A 17,536-nucleotide genomic window follows, 5' to 3' on the forward strand; every position below is an offset into this window, starting at 1 on the left:
AAATTCCAGCAACTACAACTCCCAAATGACAAAATCAATCCACCCCAAGCCCACCAGTATTTGGGCATATCGGAAATTTGTGCCAAATTAAATTAGGAAGGTTGAGAACCACTGCTGTAGTAGTAATTATATTAAAGAATAATATGCGTTAGGAATGAAATAATAAGTAATAAGATCTGAAATTATGCCACTTAAACACTTTGTCATTCCAGCTAGCTGGATCTTGAAAAAGATATATCTTTCTTATTTCCTTTCCCTCATACGTGATTCGAGTATAAAGCAATCCCAGCTTTTCTCAAGCAAACGGCAAGTAATTTCAGAAGCTCCAGACTCATGTATCATTTATTTCTGAAGCCTTCAATTATTCCTCAAAATCTTCTTTGGTTCCCTTCCAGTCTTACTATCTAATATTTTCACATGTGCCAGCAGTGGGATACATATATGTAGAAGAAAAAAGCATACATCACCCTCACCTTCTTTTCCACTCTTTGTGTTTTGTAGGTTGGATTCTGTTAACTCCTGCAGAGAAGTTGGACTGAAGCAAAATTGAGACAAATCAGTTTGGAATAAGAACTGGTTGATGACTAGACAAAGCCCAAAATGAAGTAGAAAATGCCAGTCTTTTTTCAAGTCAAAAAGCTACGATCACATTAGATTTTTTGCTCTTAAAGCAAATAACCATTGGTTGTAAAAATTGCAACAGTAATACACCAAATAGCCATATGCTGCCTATTCATGATTTTCAAATTAAGTTGCTTGATACAAGGTTCAGATCTGGCCAAATATGTTAAAATATTACAGCCTGCAAAACCCTTTCCCAGAAACATAGGTATATTTCTGGCACAGGAAACTAGTTCTTCTTCAGTGCTGTTCAGGGCCACATTTAATATATCAAAATGTCTTGAAGCCAGAGCAATTTCAAGAAGTTGTGGCTTGGATTCATTCCAAGGTTGGTTCCCTGGGCTGTTGAATGAGAATAATCTGTACGGGGAAATAGTCACTTGGCCGCAAAAAGGGATAGTAAGCAGAAATTTCAGTGGAAGGTGCAAGAACCCCACAGTTAGCAGGTGTTGGCATACAAGGTGACACCATCAGAAAAGTAGTAGAAAAATAACTTTAAAGTGAAAAAGAATTATACAAAAAGAACAAGCATTGGAAAATCCATTCTGGAACAACAGTCGTTTTCCGGTGGAGTAGAAAAGGTATTTTTAGTGTGTGTGTGTGTGTGTGGGGGGGGGGGGATACTTTACCCTGATTATTGGGGTAGTTTATAGAAGTACCCATACCCATACCAAACATGTCCCTGCACTGCCATTATGGCGAGGGATCATTAGTAATGGAGGTTTGCGTTTCAGGAAGGAGGTGACTTGTGATGCCTGATGTGACACCCCCCATCGAACCCCGTATTTCTGTGGGTGAAGAGGGACTGGGTGGTCTATGAATATAGCTGGGAGTTGTAGTTTTATACTGTCATTAGCCTTCTCTGCCAAAAAGTGCTGGTATCTCACCAAACGACAACTTCCATTATTCCATAGCACTGAGTGGTGTCAAATTGCATTAATTCAACAGTGTAGATGCAGTTAAAGTGAGGGAAATGGGAATAACAGCACCAAAAATTGTAGCAAGTTCTTGGTGGTATGGGGATACCAAGTCACCTTGTCTGTCTCCTGAGGAATCTGTATAACAAAAGTAATAGATACCCACAAATGTAGTGATTGCTTTAGCAATGTTCAGTCAACAAGTATAACGTAAGAACTCATATAGAATAAAATACAATATGTTCAGAATTCACAATTGTAATAAACATAATCCATACATCAAAAATGACTGTAGCTCAACACTATATGTTCTATATATAATTGTTCACTTATTCAATCAGTTCATTGTGTTGAAGAGCAAGTAGGTCACAGTAGATCCCTCAACAATATATGTTCTATATATAATTGTTCACTTATTCAATCAGTTCATTGTGCTGAAGAGCAAGTAGGTCACAGTAGATCACGACCGGTTTCGACTAGGTCTTCTTCAAGTGAATTAATCTGGGAAAATTATAATGAATTAACCAAAAACATATAAACATATAACATATCTATATATAGAACATATATTGTTGAGGGATCTACTGTGACCTACTTGCTCTTCAACACAATGAACTGATTGAATAAGTGAACAATTATATATAGAACATATAGTGTTGAGCTACAGTCATTTTTGATGTATGGATTATGTTTATTACAATTGTGAATTCTGAACATATTGTATTTTATTCTATATGAGTTCTTACGTTATACTTGTTGACTGAACATTGCTAAAGCAATCACTACATTTGTGGGTATCTATTACTTTTGTGCATAACCAGGAACCCATTTACTTAATATAGAATCTGTATAACAACCAAGTAGCAACAGTAAGAACAGACCATGGAACAACAGACTGGTTCAAGATTGGGAAAAGAGTACGGCAGGGCTGTATACTCTCACCCGACCTATTCAACTTATATGCAGAACACATCATGTGATGTGCAGGGCTTGATGAATCCAAGGCTGGAGTTAAAATTGCTGGAAGAAACATCAACATATGCAGATGATACCACTCTGATGGCTGAAAGTGAGGAGGAGCTGAGGAGCCTTATCACCAAAGTAAAAGAAGAAAGTGAAAAAGCTGGGTTGCAGTTAAACATCAATAAAACCAAGATTATGGCAACCAGACTGATTGATAACTGGCAAATAGAAGGAGAAAATGTGGAGGCAGTGACATACCTGAAGCGGTACCTGGCTGCTGTGTTGGACTGGATGAGGAAGAACAAATTGAAGTTGAATCCAGACAAGACAGAGGTCCTCCTAGTCAGTCACAAGGCCAAACAGGGTATAGGGTTACAGCCTGTGCTGGATGGGGTCGTACTCCCTCTAAAGGCGCAGGTTCGCAGTTTGGGAGTCCTCCTGGACTCATAGCTGAGTCTGGAACCCCAGGTTTCAATGGTGGCCAGAGAGGCCTTCGCACAACTCAAACTTGTGTGCCAACTGAACCCGTACCTTGGGAAGCCTGACTTGGCTACAGTGGTCCACACTCGTTACATCTCGTTTGGACTATTGCAACACGCTCTACGTGGGGTTGCTTTTGAAGACTGTTTGAAGCTGGAACTAGTCCAACGTTCTGCAGCCAGGTTACTAACTGGAGTGCCATTCAGGAAGCATACAACTCCTCTGTTGAAGCAGCTTCGGGTCACAATTCAAAGTGCTGGCTTTGGCCTACAAAACCTTAAATGGCTCTGGTCCAACTTACCTCTCAGAACGTATCTCCCCCTACGGGCCATCCCGCAGATTAAGATCTTTGAGTGTCATAGACAGAACGCCAGCGAGTAAAACAAAACTCAGTTTATTGAGGTTACAGAACTAAAAACGCCCGTAGGAGACAAAGAACAGGGCAAACACTTGACTTCAGTGTGATAAGTAACAAAAAACAACTCAGTTTGAGCTTAAACGATTCAAAGGGATAAACCGGATTAAACAGAAGTATAATCCGGATTAAATCAAAAGTGCTTACTTCAGCCTGGCAAACAATGCAAACAAAAGAGGATCAACAGGAGTCAGAATGTAAACAACAGACTGGTAGCAGATTCCTCTCTGCTACTCAGAAACAGCAGGAGAATAAACCAGGCTTGTTTATTCCTTCCTGCAGCGAACGAAAAGCGTGGTCGTAGTCAGGATTCAGTTTAAGGTTCAGCGGCCAACGATATCCAGGTCCAGGCACAGCAGTCAGGGTAACGGCAGTCAGCAGGGTCCCAATCCGGTCCAGAGGTCAATAGCCAAGCGTAGTCGTCTAGAAATCCAAAGGTCTCACCGATAGCCAGCAGAAGGGATAATCCGGAATCGAAGTCAGTCAGTCCAGCGTCAATCCAGTGTGAGTAGATATTGCCCGTCAAAAAGACGACGGAGGTCCAAGCTATCGAGATTAAACACAAGTTGCACAGAGAAAAACCCCGCACAGTTCCTCCCGCCGTCGATGCCCAGTGTCCTTGGTAAACTGACGTATCCAGTAACGAATCACACCCGTCTTCAGGAAGTTCCCCAACAAAAGCCCAAGCGTTCGTCCAGATTACCTTGCCCAACGCAATTAGACATTGGTCCCAAACCCCAATTTATCCCAGTTCAAGCTCATCATCGCTGTCAGCTGCCATCCCAATTCCAGGTGCCCCAACATCATCCTCATCAGAGCTTAAGCACCTTTGACTACGCCCCACAGCATCCCCAGCTGTGGATCCCGCTCCATCCCTCCAACCAGTCCATGGGTCTGATCCTGCAACCCGCCAATCACCTCCCATGCTTTCATTGCCTGTTTCCCCAACACCCAAATCCTCCCTCACACGAGTCCATTCCATGTCGTCCTCCTCCGAGCTGGCCATCTCTTCCTCCAAACCCTCAGAAAAACCCTCAAATGAGTCCTCATCTGTCGGGTCTGTAAACAAATCCCGGAGCCGTTTTCTTTCACGCTCCTCGAAAAAGTCTGACTCTCGAGGAGTCTTATGACCCCTTCTTCTATTACCGGTGCCCGAAGGCTCAACCATAACATTGAGTGAGGCCCTGCTCTCAATCCTGCCACTTTCACAGGTGAGGTTGGCGGGGATGAGACAGGGCTTTTTTGGTGGTGGCTCCGTGGCTGTAAAATTCCTTGCCAAGGGAGATTAGGTAAGCACCCTCATTCTTGTCTTTTAGGAAGCAGCTGAAGACCTGGATGTGGGACCGAGCTTTTGGCCCATCCTATGATATGAGTTGATATGACCTAAGGGATTCTGTGGATTAATATGAAGTCGAACACGGTCTGGTTCCGACTTTGGCTCAATTCTACTGCTTCTGTTATAATGGTCACATGGTTTTTATTGTTTTAATTTGATTTGGATACCGGCTTTTAACTGTGTTTTATGTTTGGTTTTATGACATTTGTATTATATGTGGCATCTAATTCTGCCATTGTGTAAGACCGCTCTGGGTCCTCTTGGGCGGTATATACATTAAATAAATAAATAAATAAATAATACTTTATATTTCTAGGTGCAAAGATTACTGCAGATGCAGACTGCAGCCAGGAAATCAGAAGACGTTTACTTCTTGGGAGGAGAGCAGTGACTAACCTCGATAAAATAGTGAAAAGTAGAGACATCACACTGGCAATGAAGGTCCGCATAGTTAAAGCAATGGTATTCCCTGTAGTAACCTATGGATGCGAGAGCCGGACCATAAGGAAGGCTGAGTGAAGGAAGATAGATGCTTTTGAACTGTAGTGTTGGAGGAAAATCCTGAGAGTGCCTTGGACCACAAGAAGATCCAACCAGTTCATACTCCAGGATATAATGCCTGATTGCTCACTGGAGGGAAGGATATTAGAGGCAAAGATGAAGTACTTTGGGCACATAATGAGAAGACAGCAAAGCTTGGAGAAGAGAATGATGCTGGGGAAAATGGAAGGAAAAAGGAAGACGGGCCGACCAAGGGCAAGATGGATGGATGTATCCTTGAAGTGACTGGCTTGACCTTGAAGGAGCTGGGGGTGGTGACGACCGACAAGGAGCGCTGGCGTGGGCTGATCCATGAAGTCACGAAGAGTCGGAAGTGACTGAACAATAAACAACAACAATGTTCAGTTAGTTTAATATTGCTAAAGTACTTTTAGTACTTTTGGGAAGGTTGCATTAGTGATACTGGATCAGTGGGAGGGTGAAGAGTGTGCCGTCGCGCCTGGGGCTGTACTCTTAGTGAAAGAGGCATGGACGTGACATCTTTCCCCAGGGGATTGCTTCTTGCCCTCCTTTAGGGAAACTGGAACTCCCAAGGACCAAAACACTGTAGATAACTCAAAAACTGGGTTTATTCTTCACAAAGGGGGTAAAAGAAAATATACATTACAGTCTTTGATTGTTTAAGTCCATGAAGCTTGTCCAGATCCCTCTTTCTCTGGCTGTGAATGCCGGAGCAAACTCAGCCTCAGTCCAATGACCTATATCTGAAGACAAGAGTCTTCCTCTGTTGCCAAAGGACTGATGTGAAGGCGCTTGAGACTCCTCAACGTTGTTCAGGTTGGCCCTGAACATGAAGTGTGAGTCCCAAGGGTAAGAACCTCAGAATTGGTGCTGAGAGGTAACTTTTGAAGGGCTTTTTGAGCCAAGCCTCTCTTTCACGTCCATCCGATAGAGAACTGGCTGATGGAATGAAAAGGAGGAAACACAGTCCTACTCCAGGAAGAGGTGGAGCCAAACAGTTTTGCTGAGTGAGCAATATAACAGGTACAAACAACATTGATTGACAGATATAAATAACCAATCCAACTACATTTACAGGGTAAGGGCAAAATCAGGCATGATACAACAATTCAGATCTTGAAACTTATAGTTTGACATATAGATGGCGCCACTCGCGCCGTCACACTCCCAGCCTAGATTTCTGGACTTTCGGAAATCTAAACAAAATGGAGTTAAATACCTTTAACTCTTATAACTTTAGACTGTATGTCTTGTGAAAATAACATAACCATGTCGCTAATAGGCCTGTCAAACAAAGAAACCTTTTCGTTAGAGACGACTTTAACCTGGGCCTTGCACACTCTATTGTCAGAGCTAGGATATAATTTTGACACAATACCCTTAGCCCATTGGTATCTAGGAGCATCTTTTGTTTAAGTAACACCAAATCCCCAACCTTTACGAGCATTAATAAACCAAAACCCATAGTTTCTTAGGGCAGACTCAGTAATTGACCTTCCTTGGTGTTTAACCTTTGCGTGGAAATGCTGTGTCAACAGCTGAGCTATGTGGTTATGGTGTGGCAAAATAAAAGGATTTTTAACACAGGATCTAATCTTTGCTCTTTTTAGTCTACCTCCAACCCTAAGGAGACCCTCATTGTCCAGGAAGGGGTTCAAGTCCTTTAAACAACTATTTTTGGGCAAGGATGCTTTTCTTTTTAGACAAGCTATTTCTTCTAAAAAAAACACTGTCTTTGAGTGGATCTCAGGATGACTGTTGAGGCTTTTGAAAGATCTTGGGGCTGAATTGCACCACTGTTTTTTGTAGTGATGTAATGTATGAGCCTGGCAATGGCTGCCTGAAGTCTAGTCCATTTTGAAAATCTTTCAAACTTGGCTGGATTTAAACCTTGTCTTGATAAGTCTTGGCCATCGATGGTAGATTTGCAGGACTGAATTTCTGGCAACTCAGTGTCTTTGAGCACGGAAATGCTTTCTGGAAAGGAAGGATTTTGAAGACATTTGGGTCCAGTGATCCAGGATGACTTGGACAACTTTGCGGCTGATGTTCCTTGGGATGTCACATCTGCCGGATTTTCTGAAGTGGATATGTAATGCCACTGCTCTTCTCCCTCCGCACACACGCTGGCTGGTTCAGCGTAGTTGCTTCTGAAGAGGTCTTCCACAAACCGGGTGATCTGGGTCTTTACCTTCGGATCCTTTAGCATCCTTCTTCTTAAGGACAGGAGACGATGAAGGGCAACATCTCTGTTGTTGGGTAGAGATGGTCTTTCCGGCTTGAAAGGTAAAGGTGCTATCCAATTACCTTCAGGGTCTTGAGTGACTTGGTTGTTCATCATCTCAAGAAACTTCTGTTCATTTTTAGAGAAGGCTGTTTGCTCATCTCTCTCTGTGACTTCAAAGATGGAAGAGTAATCGGGCATTACTCCCTGGCAGCAAACTGAGATGTGGCTGGCACATCCTTGCATTAGTGAAGGCCTTTTAGTGACAGGCTGGAACATCTTGTTCAGGCAGACTGGGCCTAACACCGTCCATCCTAAAGGCAACTGCTGGGCCATGGGTGATCTCTTAGGACCTTCAATCTGGTTGCTAACACGGAACAGTGTGGGACAATCTGCACTGATAAGCATGACGATGTCTGTTTCCAAGTCCAAAGCTGGTATTAGATCTTGAATACCTTTGAGATGAGGATGGGCTTGTACCACCTCTTTCGTGGCTATCTGTTCTTTGTTCCTGGGAATCAGGCTGCATTCTATAAGGTCAGGAAGATCGTACCTGGCCTTTTGTCCGACAGGTGAGATTTTGAACTTTGTTGCAACTCTGCCATTCATCTTATTCTTTCCAGAACAAGTGGATATGGTGTAATCTATTGTCTCGGTATGAAGGTTGAACATGTCGAAGAACTCTGGGGTTGCAAGAGATGCGTCACTTTGGGCATCCAAGGCGACGTAGACCCTTTTCTTATTCCACGGCTGCTTGTCTGGATACACCTCTGCCAGGCAGATTGGGTGGCAAATCCTTGGCTTGTGGCTATTTTGACAAAGCTTGGTGCAGGCAACCGCAGGAGCCTTGAGGGCTACCTGAGGTTCTGTAGGCTTTTGGTCTTCTTTGGTTTCTTCTTTGGCAGGAGAATTTGACTTTGCTTTGAATTGAGGGGAATCGAAGTTGTGCATTGCAGAGCAATGCTTGATGCTGTTGCAGTGTTGGCATTTAACCTTTTCTTTGCAGTCTTTGGAGAAGTGAATAGTGGCGCCGCAGCATCTAAAGCACACCTTGGCCTTTTGAATTATTTGGAGTCGTTCTTTGTAAGGCTTCTTTGCGAACTCTCTGCATTCAGCTAGGCTGTGTGGCCTTTGATGAATGGGACAGGATATGGTGTTGTTGCTGACTGGTTGAGCAGAAGCTGCAGGAGTTGCGTCTGTCATCTTGACACTCATGTTCCTTCTAAGATCTTTGCCCTGGGCTTTGTCTTCTTTGGAGGTCTTTTCAGGATTTAGGTCTTGGTACAAAGCGAGAAGACCTGTTTGAGGGTCATTCCTCTCACGGGCTGCTCTAGTGACGAAATCCACCAAAAAGGTGAAGGGCGGGTATACATTTGCATTCTCCTCTTTGTACTTGAACACCTGTTTCCCCCAAGCTTCTCGAAGAGGAAAAGGAAGTTTGCAGAGGATGGCACTCTGCGACGTGTGCTGGTCCAGACATGCTAAACCTGGCAGCTCTGGATTTCCTTTGGCTGAAGCTAGCTCTAGTAAAAGATCACTAAAGTCCCAAAGCTGTTTGCAATCTTTCATCTTCAGTGATGGGAACCTGTTGAGTCGATCCATGAGGGACGCTTCTATCTCAGTGCTCGCACCGAAGCGCTGGTCCAAGCGAGACCACGCTGTGGACAAAGCTCTTTGGGGGTCTGCTACATGAGCAGCATAAAGTCTTTTTACTTGCTCGGCTGAGCTGGGTCCAAGCCACGCCATAAGAAGGGACAGTTCTTCATCCGCTTCTAGCTTGAAATCTCGAATGGCCCTCATGAAGGTGATTTTCCACAGAAGGTAGTCATCCGGTCGGTCAGTGAATTTCTGGACGTCTTTGTCTCTGATGTCTCTTCTTGGATTTCTCAAGAGGGAACCCAATTGAGACTCCAGTGTGTAAGGGTACATCTGAGGAGTGTGATGTGGCCCGACGAAGTCAATGTTCTTCGGTTGAACACATCTTGTCTCGATGGTAGGCGATGCTGGGTTCAGCAGATTGCTGGCAGGCAGCACCTCTGAAGCCTTCATCTTCAGCGATGGGAGAATTGACTTGGTATGCAGGGATGAATGTGGTGGTTCACTCCCGGCCATGCCTTGCCAATCTGAATGGACATCTAGATGTTGTTGAAAGACGTCATCCTTTCGTTCCCAAGTAGACAGGTGGTATCTCTGAGGCCTAAGTAGAGGGATGGACTCTGACAGAGACGATGGCACTCTCCCGGCCGTGCTTTGCTGTACTTCTGAGGAATGGGCTGGCCTTGAAGTTGCGAACACTGGAACAGGTGAGCGATCTTCAAGGTGGCGAAAGGAGATATGACTCTGCACTACAGGTGATTCCAGTTGCAGATGTGCTGAAACCTTTGCTGTAGGCTCTTGTGTTGGCAGGAAACTAAGGTTTTCTTGGGTTAGTTCCTGTGATAAGGCTTTGGATAGAACGTTAGCTCTGACTATCTTTTGTGCTGTGTCTCTTTTTACTTGAAGCAGATCTAGATCCCGTTGCAGCTCATCTTGCTTGGCTTCAGCCATTGCAAGCTCTATTTCTCTCTGGGCCCTGGCCTGTGCTAGAAGCAGTTTCTGCTTGGTTTTAGCCTGTTGAAGGAGGAGTTCCTCTTCATTGAAGGAAAGGTCTTGCTTAGCCATTTCTGCAGACGCCTGTGCTTCTAAAACCTCTTTTCTAATTTTCAAACGGACAGCCTCTCTGTTGTAGTGGGCTGCTTTGGAAGAAGTACTGATGAATGAATGTATGGATTGGGAGGAACTGCTATGCCTAGATGAATGCTTGGATTTATGGCTAGCATCATTAGATGGAATCTTGAGCAGACTAGATCTAAGGCTTACACATGGGGAGCCTTGAACCCTTTCTTCTGCACCTTTGAATAAGAAACTGGGCTCTGGTTCAAATAGAACCGCGCTGTAGCGCCTCCTCTCTTCTTGTAGGCTAAAAGAAATTTCCTTAGCCCTATCTAAAGACTCTGGAGTGTTAATTTTGTTCAGTACATAGATTATTTCTTCTGCAATAGCACTCCCATTATTGAAGGCCTTTACAAATTCTTGCCTAAGAATTTCCTTTTCCTTTGGGCAAAAGGATGCCTTTATTGCATCAGCTATGGTTGGCAGGTTTTGCCAAGCTCTGTTAAACCTCTGCCTAAGCTGGCCTTCCTGCTGCAAAAGGCAGAGCATTGTTTTCTCTGTGGGGTGCCTTTCTCTGACTGGGCGGGGGGATTTGACCCTTGTTTGCAAAATCTCATTGCTATGACTTGACATTCTGTAATTCAAAAGGAAACTTATCTCAAGTTTCAAACAGTACAAAATGCAATACTATATAACTATACAATTAAAGGCACACAAAAGGGCAATGCAATACTTTAAACAAGACAATTAAAACAGCTGCTTAACTGAGAAGTTAAGCCTGGGCCTTCATAAACTTGCAGCAGGCTCTGAAGAAATGGCAGGAACTGCAGAAGGTTGGAAATTTATTGCTTTGCAAACAGAGTTCTGGAAGAGGCTTGGTTGGTCTGCAAAGGCTGACTTCTGGAGAAATGTATCTACTTTGCAGAAACCTGGATTTTGCTGCAGTTGAAGAGCTGAATGTAGCAATTAGCTGGCTAGCTTGGGAAACAGAAAAGGCGGGAAGCTTAGCAAATGTTTCAATTTTGCAAAGGCTAGGCTTCTAGCAAAATGTATCCACTTTGCAGAAGGCTTAAACTTGCTGCAGCTGCAAGAGCAGGATGTATCAATTTGCTGCTTGAGATGCAAAAAAAAGGCGGGAAAGCTTGTAAATGTCTCAATTTCGCAAAGGCTAGGCTTCTAGCAAATGTATCCACTTTGCAGAAGGCTTGAACTTGCTGCAGCTGCAAGAGCTGGATGTAGCAATTTGCTGGTGGCTTGAGATGCAAAAAGAGCGGGAAAGCTTGCAAATGTCTCAATTTTGTGAAGGCTGGGCTTCCCTCTGGAGGCAAAGGCAGGCTTCTTTTGACTTCTTTATCTTTAGGAGACTATGGGCTTGGCAAATTCAAGGCCCTTCCACTCCTTCTTTTCCCTTCTTAGCACTTCTGGAAGGTTTCTTTCAGCAGTTCTGGAAAAGAAGGCTCCTCTCTCAGTACTTCTGGAAAAGAAGGCTTCTCTCAGCACTGCTGGAAAAGAAGGGTCCTCTCAGCACTTCTGGAAAAGAAGGCTTCTCTCAGCACTGTGCCGTCGCGCCTGGGGCTGTACTCTTAGTGAAAGAGGCATGGACGTGACATCTTTCCCCAGGGGATTGCTTCTTGCCCTCCTTTAGGGAAACTGGAACTCCCAAGGACCAAAACACTGTAGATAACTCAAAAACTGGGTTTATTCTTCACAAAGGGGGTAAAAGAAAATATACATTACAGTCTTTGATTGTTTAAGTCCATGAAGCTTGTCCAGATCCCTCTTTCTCTGGCTGTGAATGCCGGAGCAAACTCAGCCTCAGTCCAATGACCTATATCTGAAGACAAGAGTCTTCCTCTGTTGCCAAAGGACTGATGTGAAGGCGCTTGAGACTCCTCAACGTTGTTCAGGTTGGCCCTGAACATGAAGTGTGAGTCCCAAGGGTAAGAACCTCAGAATTGGTGCTGAGAGGTAACTTTTGAAGGGCTTTTTGAGCCAAGCCTCTCTTTCACGTCCATCCGATAGAGAACTTGCTGATGGAATGAAAAGGAGGAAACACAGTCCTACTCCAGGAAGAGGTGGAGCCAAACAGTTTTGCTGAGTGAGCAATATAACAGGTACAAACAACATTGATTGACAGATATAAATAACCAATCCAACTACATTTACAGGGTAAGGGCAAAATCAGGCATGATACAACAATTCAGATCTTGAAACTTATAGTTTGACATATAGATGGCGCCACTCGCGCCGTCACAAAGAGGAAGAACACGAGGGAAGGAGAGGGAAAGTAACCCAGGATATTTTAAGAAAGGGTTTGGGAATACGCAAGTAAATTCAAAACAAAAAGAACTGGAAAGTCTTGATACTTCCAAATACCTTTTCCCCTTACTGGATGACCCCATATATGATTTTTCATATAAAAAGATTCCAAGTGGTGTCTTAAAAACATCTGACATGATGGCTGATTGAGATTGAGGAAATTAAAATGGAAAACTCTTTCCCTAAGAACTGCAGTTCCACACAAATTTGGAGCCGGGTTATGTGAGTCCTTCTTTTGTGTTAAACCCGCCCCCCAAACAAACAGAATGTTAGGTTCCCTGAATAAACATGCAATTTGATCCTCCATTGAAAAAAAAAACCTATTATAATTGTGTAACAGACTTTTCTCCAATAATTCCTAGAGTATTACATAGATTTGATTTCCTAATTTAATTTCAAGCTTGGTTAATTGGTTGCAGTCTGTCTTCTTCCTGACATGATGGCTGATTGAGATTGAGGAAATTAAAATGGAAAACTCTTTCCCTAAGAACTGCAGTTCCACACAAATTTGGAGCCGGGTTATGTGAGTCCTTCTTCCGTGTTAAACCCGCCCCCCAAACAAACAGAATGTTAGGGTCCCTGAATAAACATGCAATTTGATCCTCCATTGAAAAAAAAACCTATTATAATTGTGTAACAGACTTTTCTCCAATAATTCCTAGAGTATTACATAGATTTGATTTCCTAATTTAATTTCAAGCTTGGTTGATTGGTTGCAGTCTGTCTTCTTCCTGACATGATGGTTCACACATTAACCTCTTAAGAAGATTATAGCTTGGGTGACTTTTTTTTCTTTTTTTGATGTTATGAAGATCATTCTGCCTTGCATCAACAGGAGGCATGTTAAAGTAGGAATGATTGTATATAGAATTGTTTAAATGTAATTGAGTCATGGTGGTGCAATGTGTGCTGGAGATTGCATCATGCACTGTGTACTGTTTACTATGCCAGTGTGTAAAGGGTTAAGTGCCTGCAAACTTGGATTGCATCAGACAGCAGTCTGGGATAAATTGCCCTCTGCTTCCTATCTTTTTTCAAGGCACAGGAATGGTAAAGAAGCAATGCCTCAAATTACAGCCCCCCCCTCTCAATATTATTGTTGTCTTGGTTTTCAGGCCTGTTCCTGGGGTTATTTGGGGCGCTGATTCAGAAAATTGCATGTGGTTAGTCCACATCGGCTGATTATTTAGATATGGTTATCATGTTTTTTTTATGGGCAAGCAGATGGGAACTGATAGAATCACAAAATAATAGATTTGGAAGAGACTACATGGATCCAACCCCCTGCTATGCAGAAAAAGCACCATCAAAACACGGTAGATGACATATGTTCTGTATCTCCAAAAATAGAGCTGATAGGGGAAAACTGTGCCATTTTTTGGAATCAGGTCAAATATACCCAGAAACAGGGCAAACATTTAAAGTACCAAAATGTGTGTTGGTCAGTGATATCCTTCTCTTGATCCACATACAGGGACAAAGTTAACTTTGTTATAGGAGAATCCATCCCACCTTCTCTTTATATACAGGTACCTCACTTATTCAGGCAGCTTCCATTCTCCCCTAAGACAAAAGCAGCTGTTGCTAGAGAAAGCAGCCTCCAATTACTTTAAAGAAAACGGTAAGATATGAAGCTACCATCCAATAGAGCTTGGTGGCTGATTGCAGCTCCTTCTCCTCTCCTCTCTTGAGGAACAAAGAACAAGAAGAGGGAAACCCAACTGTACAACTCTTTGCTAAGAAGTTTGCTCCCAATGCCAACTGTTTCCATGATTTCAACACTGGCAGAAAGGACTTCTCACCTAATGAGAGAGTGTTGTGCTTGAAGGAGACCAGATGTCAAGTTATAAAAACATTGAATCCTTGTTTTTAGGATATATTCAGCCAGTTGAACTATTTTCGTATGCCGCAATAAAAACACCATCTGCCCACTGCTTCAAAACAAAACCCATCGTTCAGTTCTGAAACTTGACTATGGAAAATGTACTTTTTGGATTGTGTGCCTTCAAGCTGACTTATGGCGACTTCATGGATTTCATAGGGTTTTCTTAGGCAAGGAAGACTCGGAGGTGGTTTTGCCAGTTCCTTCTTCTGAAATTTAGCCCAAGGCTAAATTCATTGGCAATCTTCCATCAAAGCACTAACCACTACCAGAGCTTACCCTGCTTTAGGTGCAAACTAAAGAGTCTAGGAAACATACAGACAATATGTGAGAACATTGGAAGGAACAATGTAGAAGCACTGACAAAGTGCTCTTGCTGTCAATCTTGGCCACAGTTCCTCTAGATAAATAGCTTCTCAGTGACGTGCTGCTCTGAAATTACACAAACAGCAGAAATTACTAAGACCTCGGCCCCAGGGTTTTGTGGGTTTCAAGATTTTCTGCAATCAATATTCTGACATCTGCAAACATTTATTTCGAACAGCTGATGCCAAAAGTAGTAAAAACAATCGCCATCGCTTCATGCTTCCAAAGATTTTGATTCAAATATTATTATTCAAGCTTTTCATCTGCAGTTACTTTTGATTATTTGTTCTATTTCTGAACACATAGATTGGTGCAAGTATCAAAATTATGCGAGGGTGTCTATATATAATTAAGGAAGCTATCTTACAAAAACCTACTCAGAAGTAAATCTAACTGCATTCAATAAGCCATACTTGTGAGCTTTATTTAGACTTTAGTGATCCAATTTGAATCACTATGTGAAGACAGCAGTGCCCCTTCTTTCTTGCTTTCCTCTAAAGATAAACTCCTATTTGCATAAAAAGTCTTTATGTGAACAAGATGTGATTTTTATGCACAAGAGTCTACACACAAACAGGAATTTCGATTAGGACTTATTGCTTTACATGTGACTAGAGAGTAATTTAAACCAGGGCGAGCTAGATACTCTTTTCTGTATATATTAATTCAATATGGAAATTGAACACCCAAAAACGGCTCTATCTAAACAGGTGTAGGAATATAGTTCCTATCAACTAATTTGAGCAAGAATCCTCATATAAAAGCTTGGTTTGATTGAGATATATTTAGCTTAAGATAACAAAAGGAGCTGGTATTGCTGGGTAATGTTAACCATGTATGGCTTGGTATAAAAATGAGAAGAGCAGCGACTATGTAGACATTGAATGTGTTTTAAGATTAGGAAAATAACATGTAATTACATAGCCGAGGACAGAGGTGGTTGTTATTTAGCATCTCCTTCATAAAGAAATATTTTAGTTTAGAAGAAATACGTATACTGCTAAAGTTTTAAACTAATAGTTACTTTGTAAATGTGGCCTTCAACAATGCAATCAGCCTTCCACATTAGCTGGGGTTATAGATGCAGGACCCCGTGAAAGTGGAATAATTGAATTTAAAATGCTATTTTTTAAACCTGAGACAACACCTCTCTAGAAATATTTTAGATCTTTTAGTGTAACTCTATGCCAGAGCTTGATCATAGAATGGCACTGGAGGCCCTAGGGATTTCTAGAGGCAATATTAACTGAATCCACAAAATTTAAACCCACAAATGTGGAAGGTTTTATGTGAAAGAAATTGGCTATATGTTCATCCCTTCTTTTAGAAAACAGACTATCTTGTCTATGCTTCACACCACAAAAAGTTATGCTTGTTGCATGTGGATGCCAGGGATATACTCTCATATAGCACAATCACTCTTTAAAGAAAAGGGCTTCAAGAAAACACACCATTAATATTTTTTTATCCTCAGCAGTAATTCCCAAGAAGCAAGGTTTTATGTTAATACCTCAATTTTTTATTAATTGTAATACCTATTAAAATGACATCTTGATAATTAAATGAAATAAAAAGATAGGTGGAGGAAATAAGATTATTTGAATTTAGTTACTGACACAAACATACACACACACACAAATTTACACTGAAAACAAATCTGCTCAAAAATGCATTTCACGCAGGTCGCCTGCAAAAGTAACTGTTATCAACACTTCCCAGATCAGTTTCTTTTTCATGTACAGGCACTTACACATTTTCCATCACAAAGTACAACGGTCATCCTAAAATGTACATACATATACATGTAAATCTCACTTCTGCCACAATTTCATACTGGTTTACATATAGCACCCTTTGTATCCATCCATGGCAGCATTTGTAATGCGAGCTGGGATGTAAAAAGCACTCATATCCCTAGAAGTCAAGAACCACATGGTAGAAAAGGATCTGGTATAGGTAATATTCCTGAGTATATGAAAAGACATCATTGGTACCGTTCTAAGGTACAAAAAGAGCCCGGTGGCAGTAGTTCAGTACCCTCAATGATTCTATTAAATTCAACACTATTAAGAAATGCCTCAATAGATCAATAACAAACAGAAACACATGTAATAATGTATTTGCCAGAAGATGGATGCTGCTGTGAAGCCAAGGAAGTGGATGTAATGTCCTTGTCAGGATTAAGGTTTCGTTTAAAGATCTGTGGATTGTGAATCCCACCTTTTCTAGCATTTAGTGTCTCGAGTCTTTTTATTGCTTCATATTTCTGAAAAAGGGATGTAGTAAAGCATCCTTGGCAGTGATTCTTGTAGCAGGATTTAAGTCAAGCAGTTTATCAAGAAGATCATAGGCCTCGTCGGGAACGTTGTCCCATCCTTTTGGATCAGCTCCTTTTTCAGTAATCCTCACATCTCTACCATCGCCTCCATGATGATGCTGCTTCTGGTAATGTATGTGCTTTTGGGGACCCTGGAGTGAAGCCTCAAAAGCATTGCTGATTTCCGCTGGCAAAGCAGATTCCTGAGGTTTGATCTGAACATCTCCTGTCGAGTTGTCAAAGCTGGTACTGTTCCCTCTCAGCCTCTCACAGAGTTTTCGTAAATCCTGAGCCACGATTTCTTTGCTACACAGGATTGATTTACCTGTGTGAAAAGCATGACGGTTTAAGTGGGTATTCTTCTATATGAACTGGAATTTCCAAAGATACACTCTAACACTTCAATCTAAAAAAAACCACCCGTTTACTGTTCACACAATGCGTACATTTACAAAGTACTCACTGCTTCCAAATGACACAGCCACCTCACTATACAACAGAGCAATTCTTATATGGGAAAAC

The 17,536-nt window shown here is 42.1% G+C and overlaps 1 protein-coding gene across 3 annotated transcripts in view; it reads right to left on the reverse strand.

The window, feature by feature from the left end:
- Positions 1-16,193: 16,193 nt before the first annotated feature.
- Positions 16,194-17,536, reverse strand: part of cdc7 (cell division cycle 7) — a 48,209-nt gene continuing 46,866 nt past the window's right edge. For all 3 annotated transcript variants that reach the window (XM_062978018.1, XM_003220101.4, XM_062978017.1), the window contains one exon: positions 16,194-17,339. In XM_062978018.1, the coding sequence (XP_062834088.1) occupies positions 16,948-17,339 (392 nt within the window). In that variant the 3' untranslated portion in view covers positions 16,194-16,947. The remainder of the gene's footprint in view (positions 17,340-17,536) is intronic.

Source organism: Anolis carolinensis, chromosome 4, assembly GCF_035594765.1.
Source record: "Anolis carolinensis isolate JA03-04 chromosome 4, rAnoCar3.1.pri, whole genome shotgun sequence".
Lineage (NCBI taxonomy): Eukaryota > Metazoa > Chordata > Lepidosauria > Squamata > Dactyloidae > Anolis > Anolis carolinensis.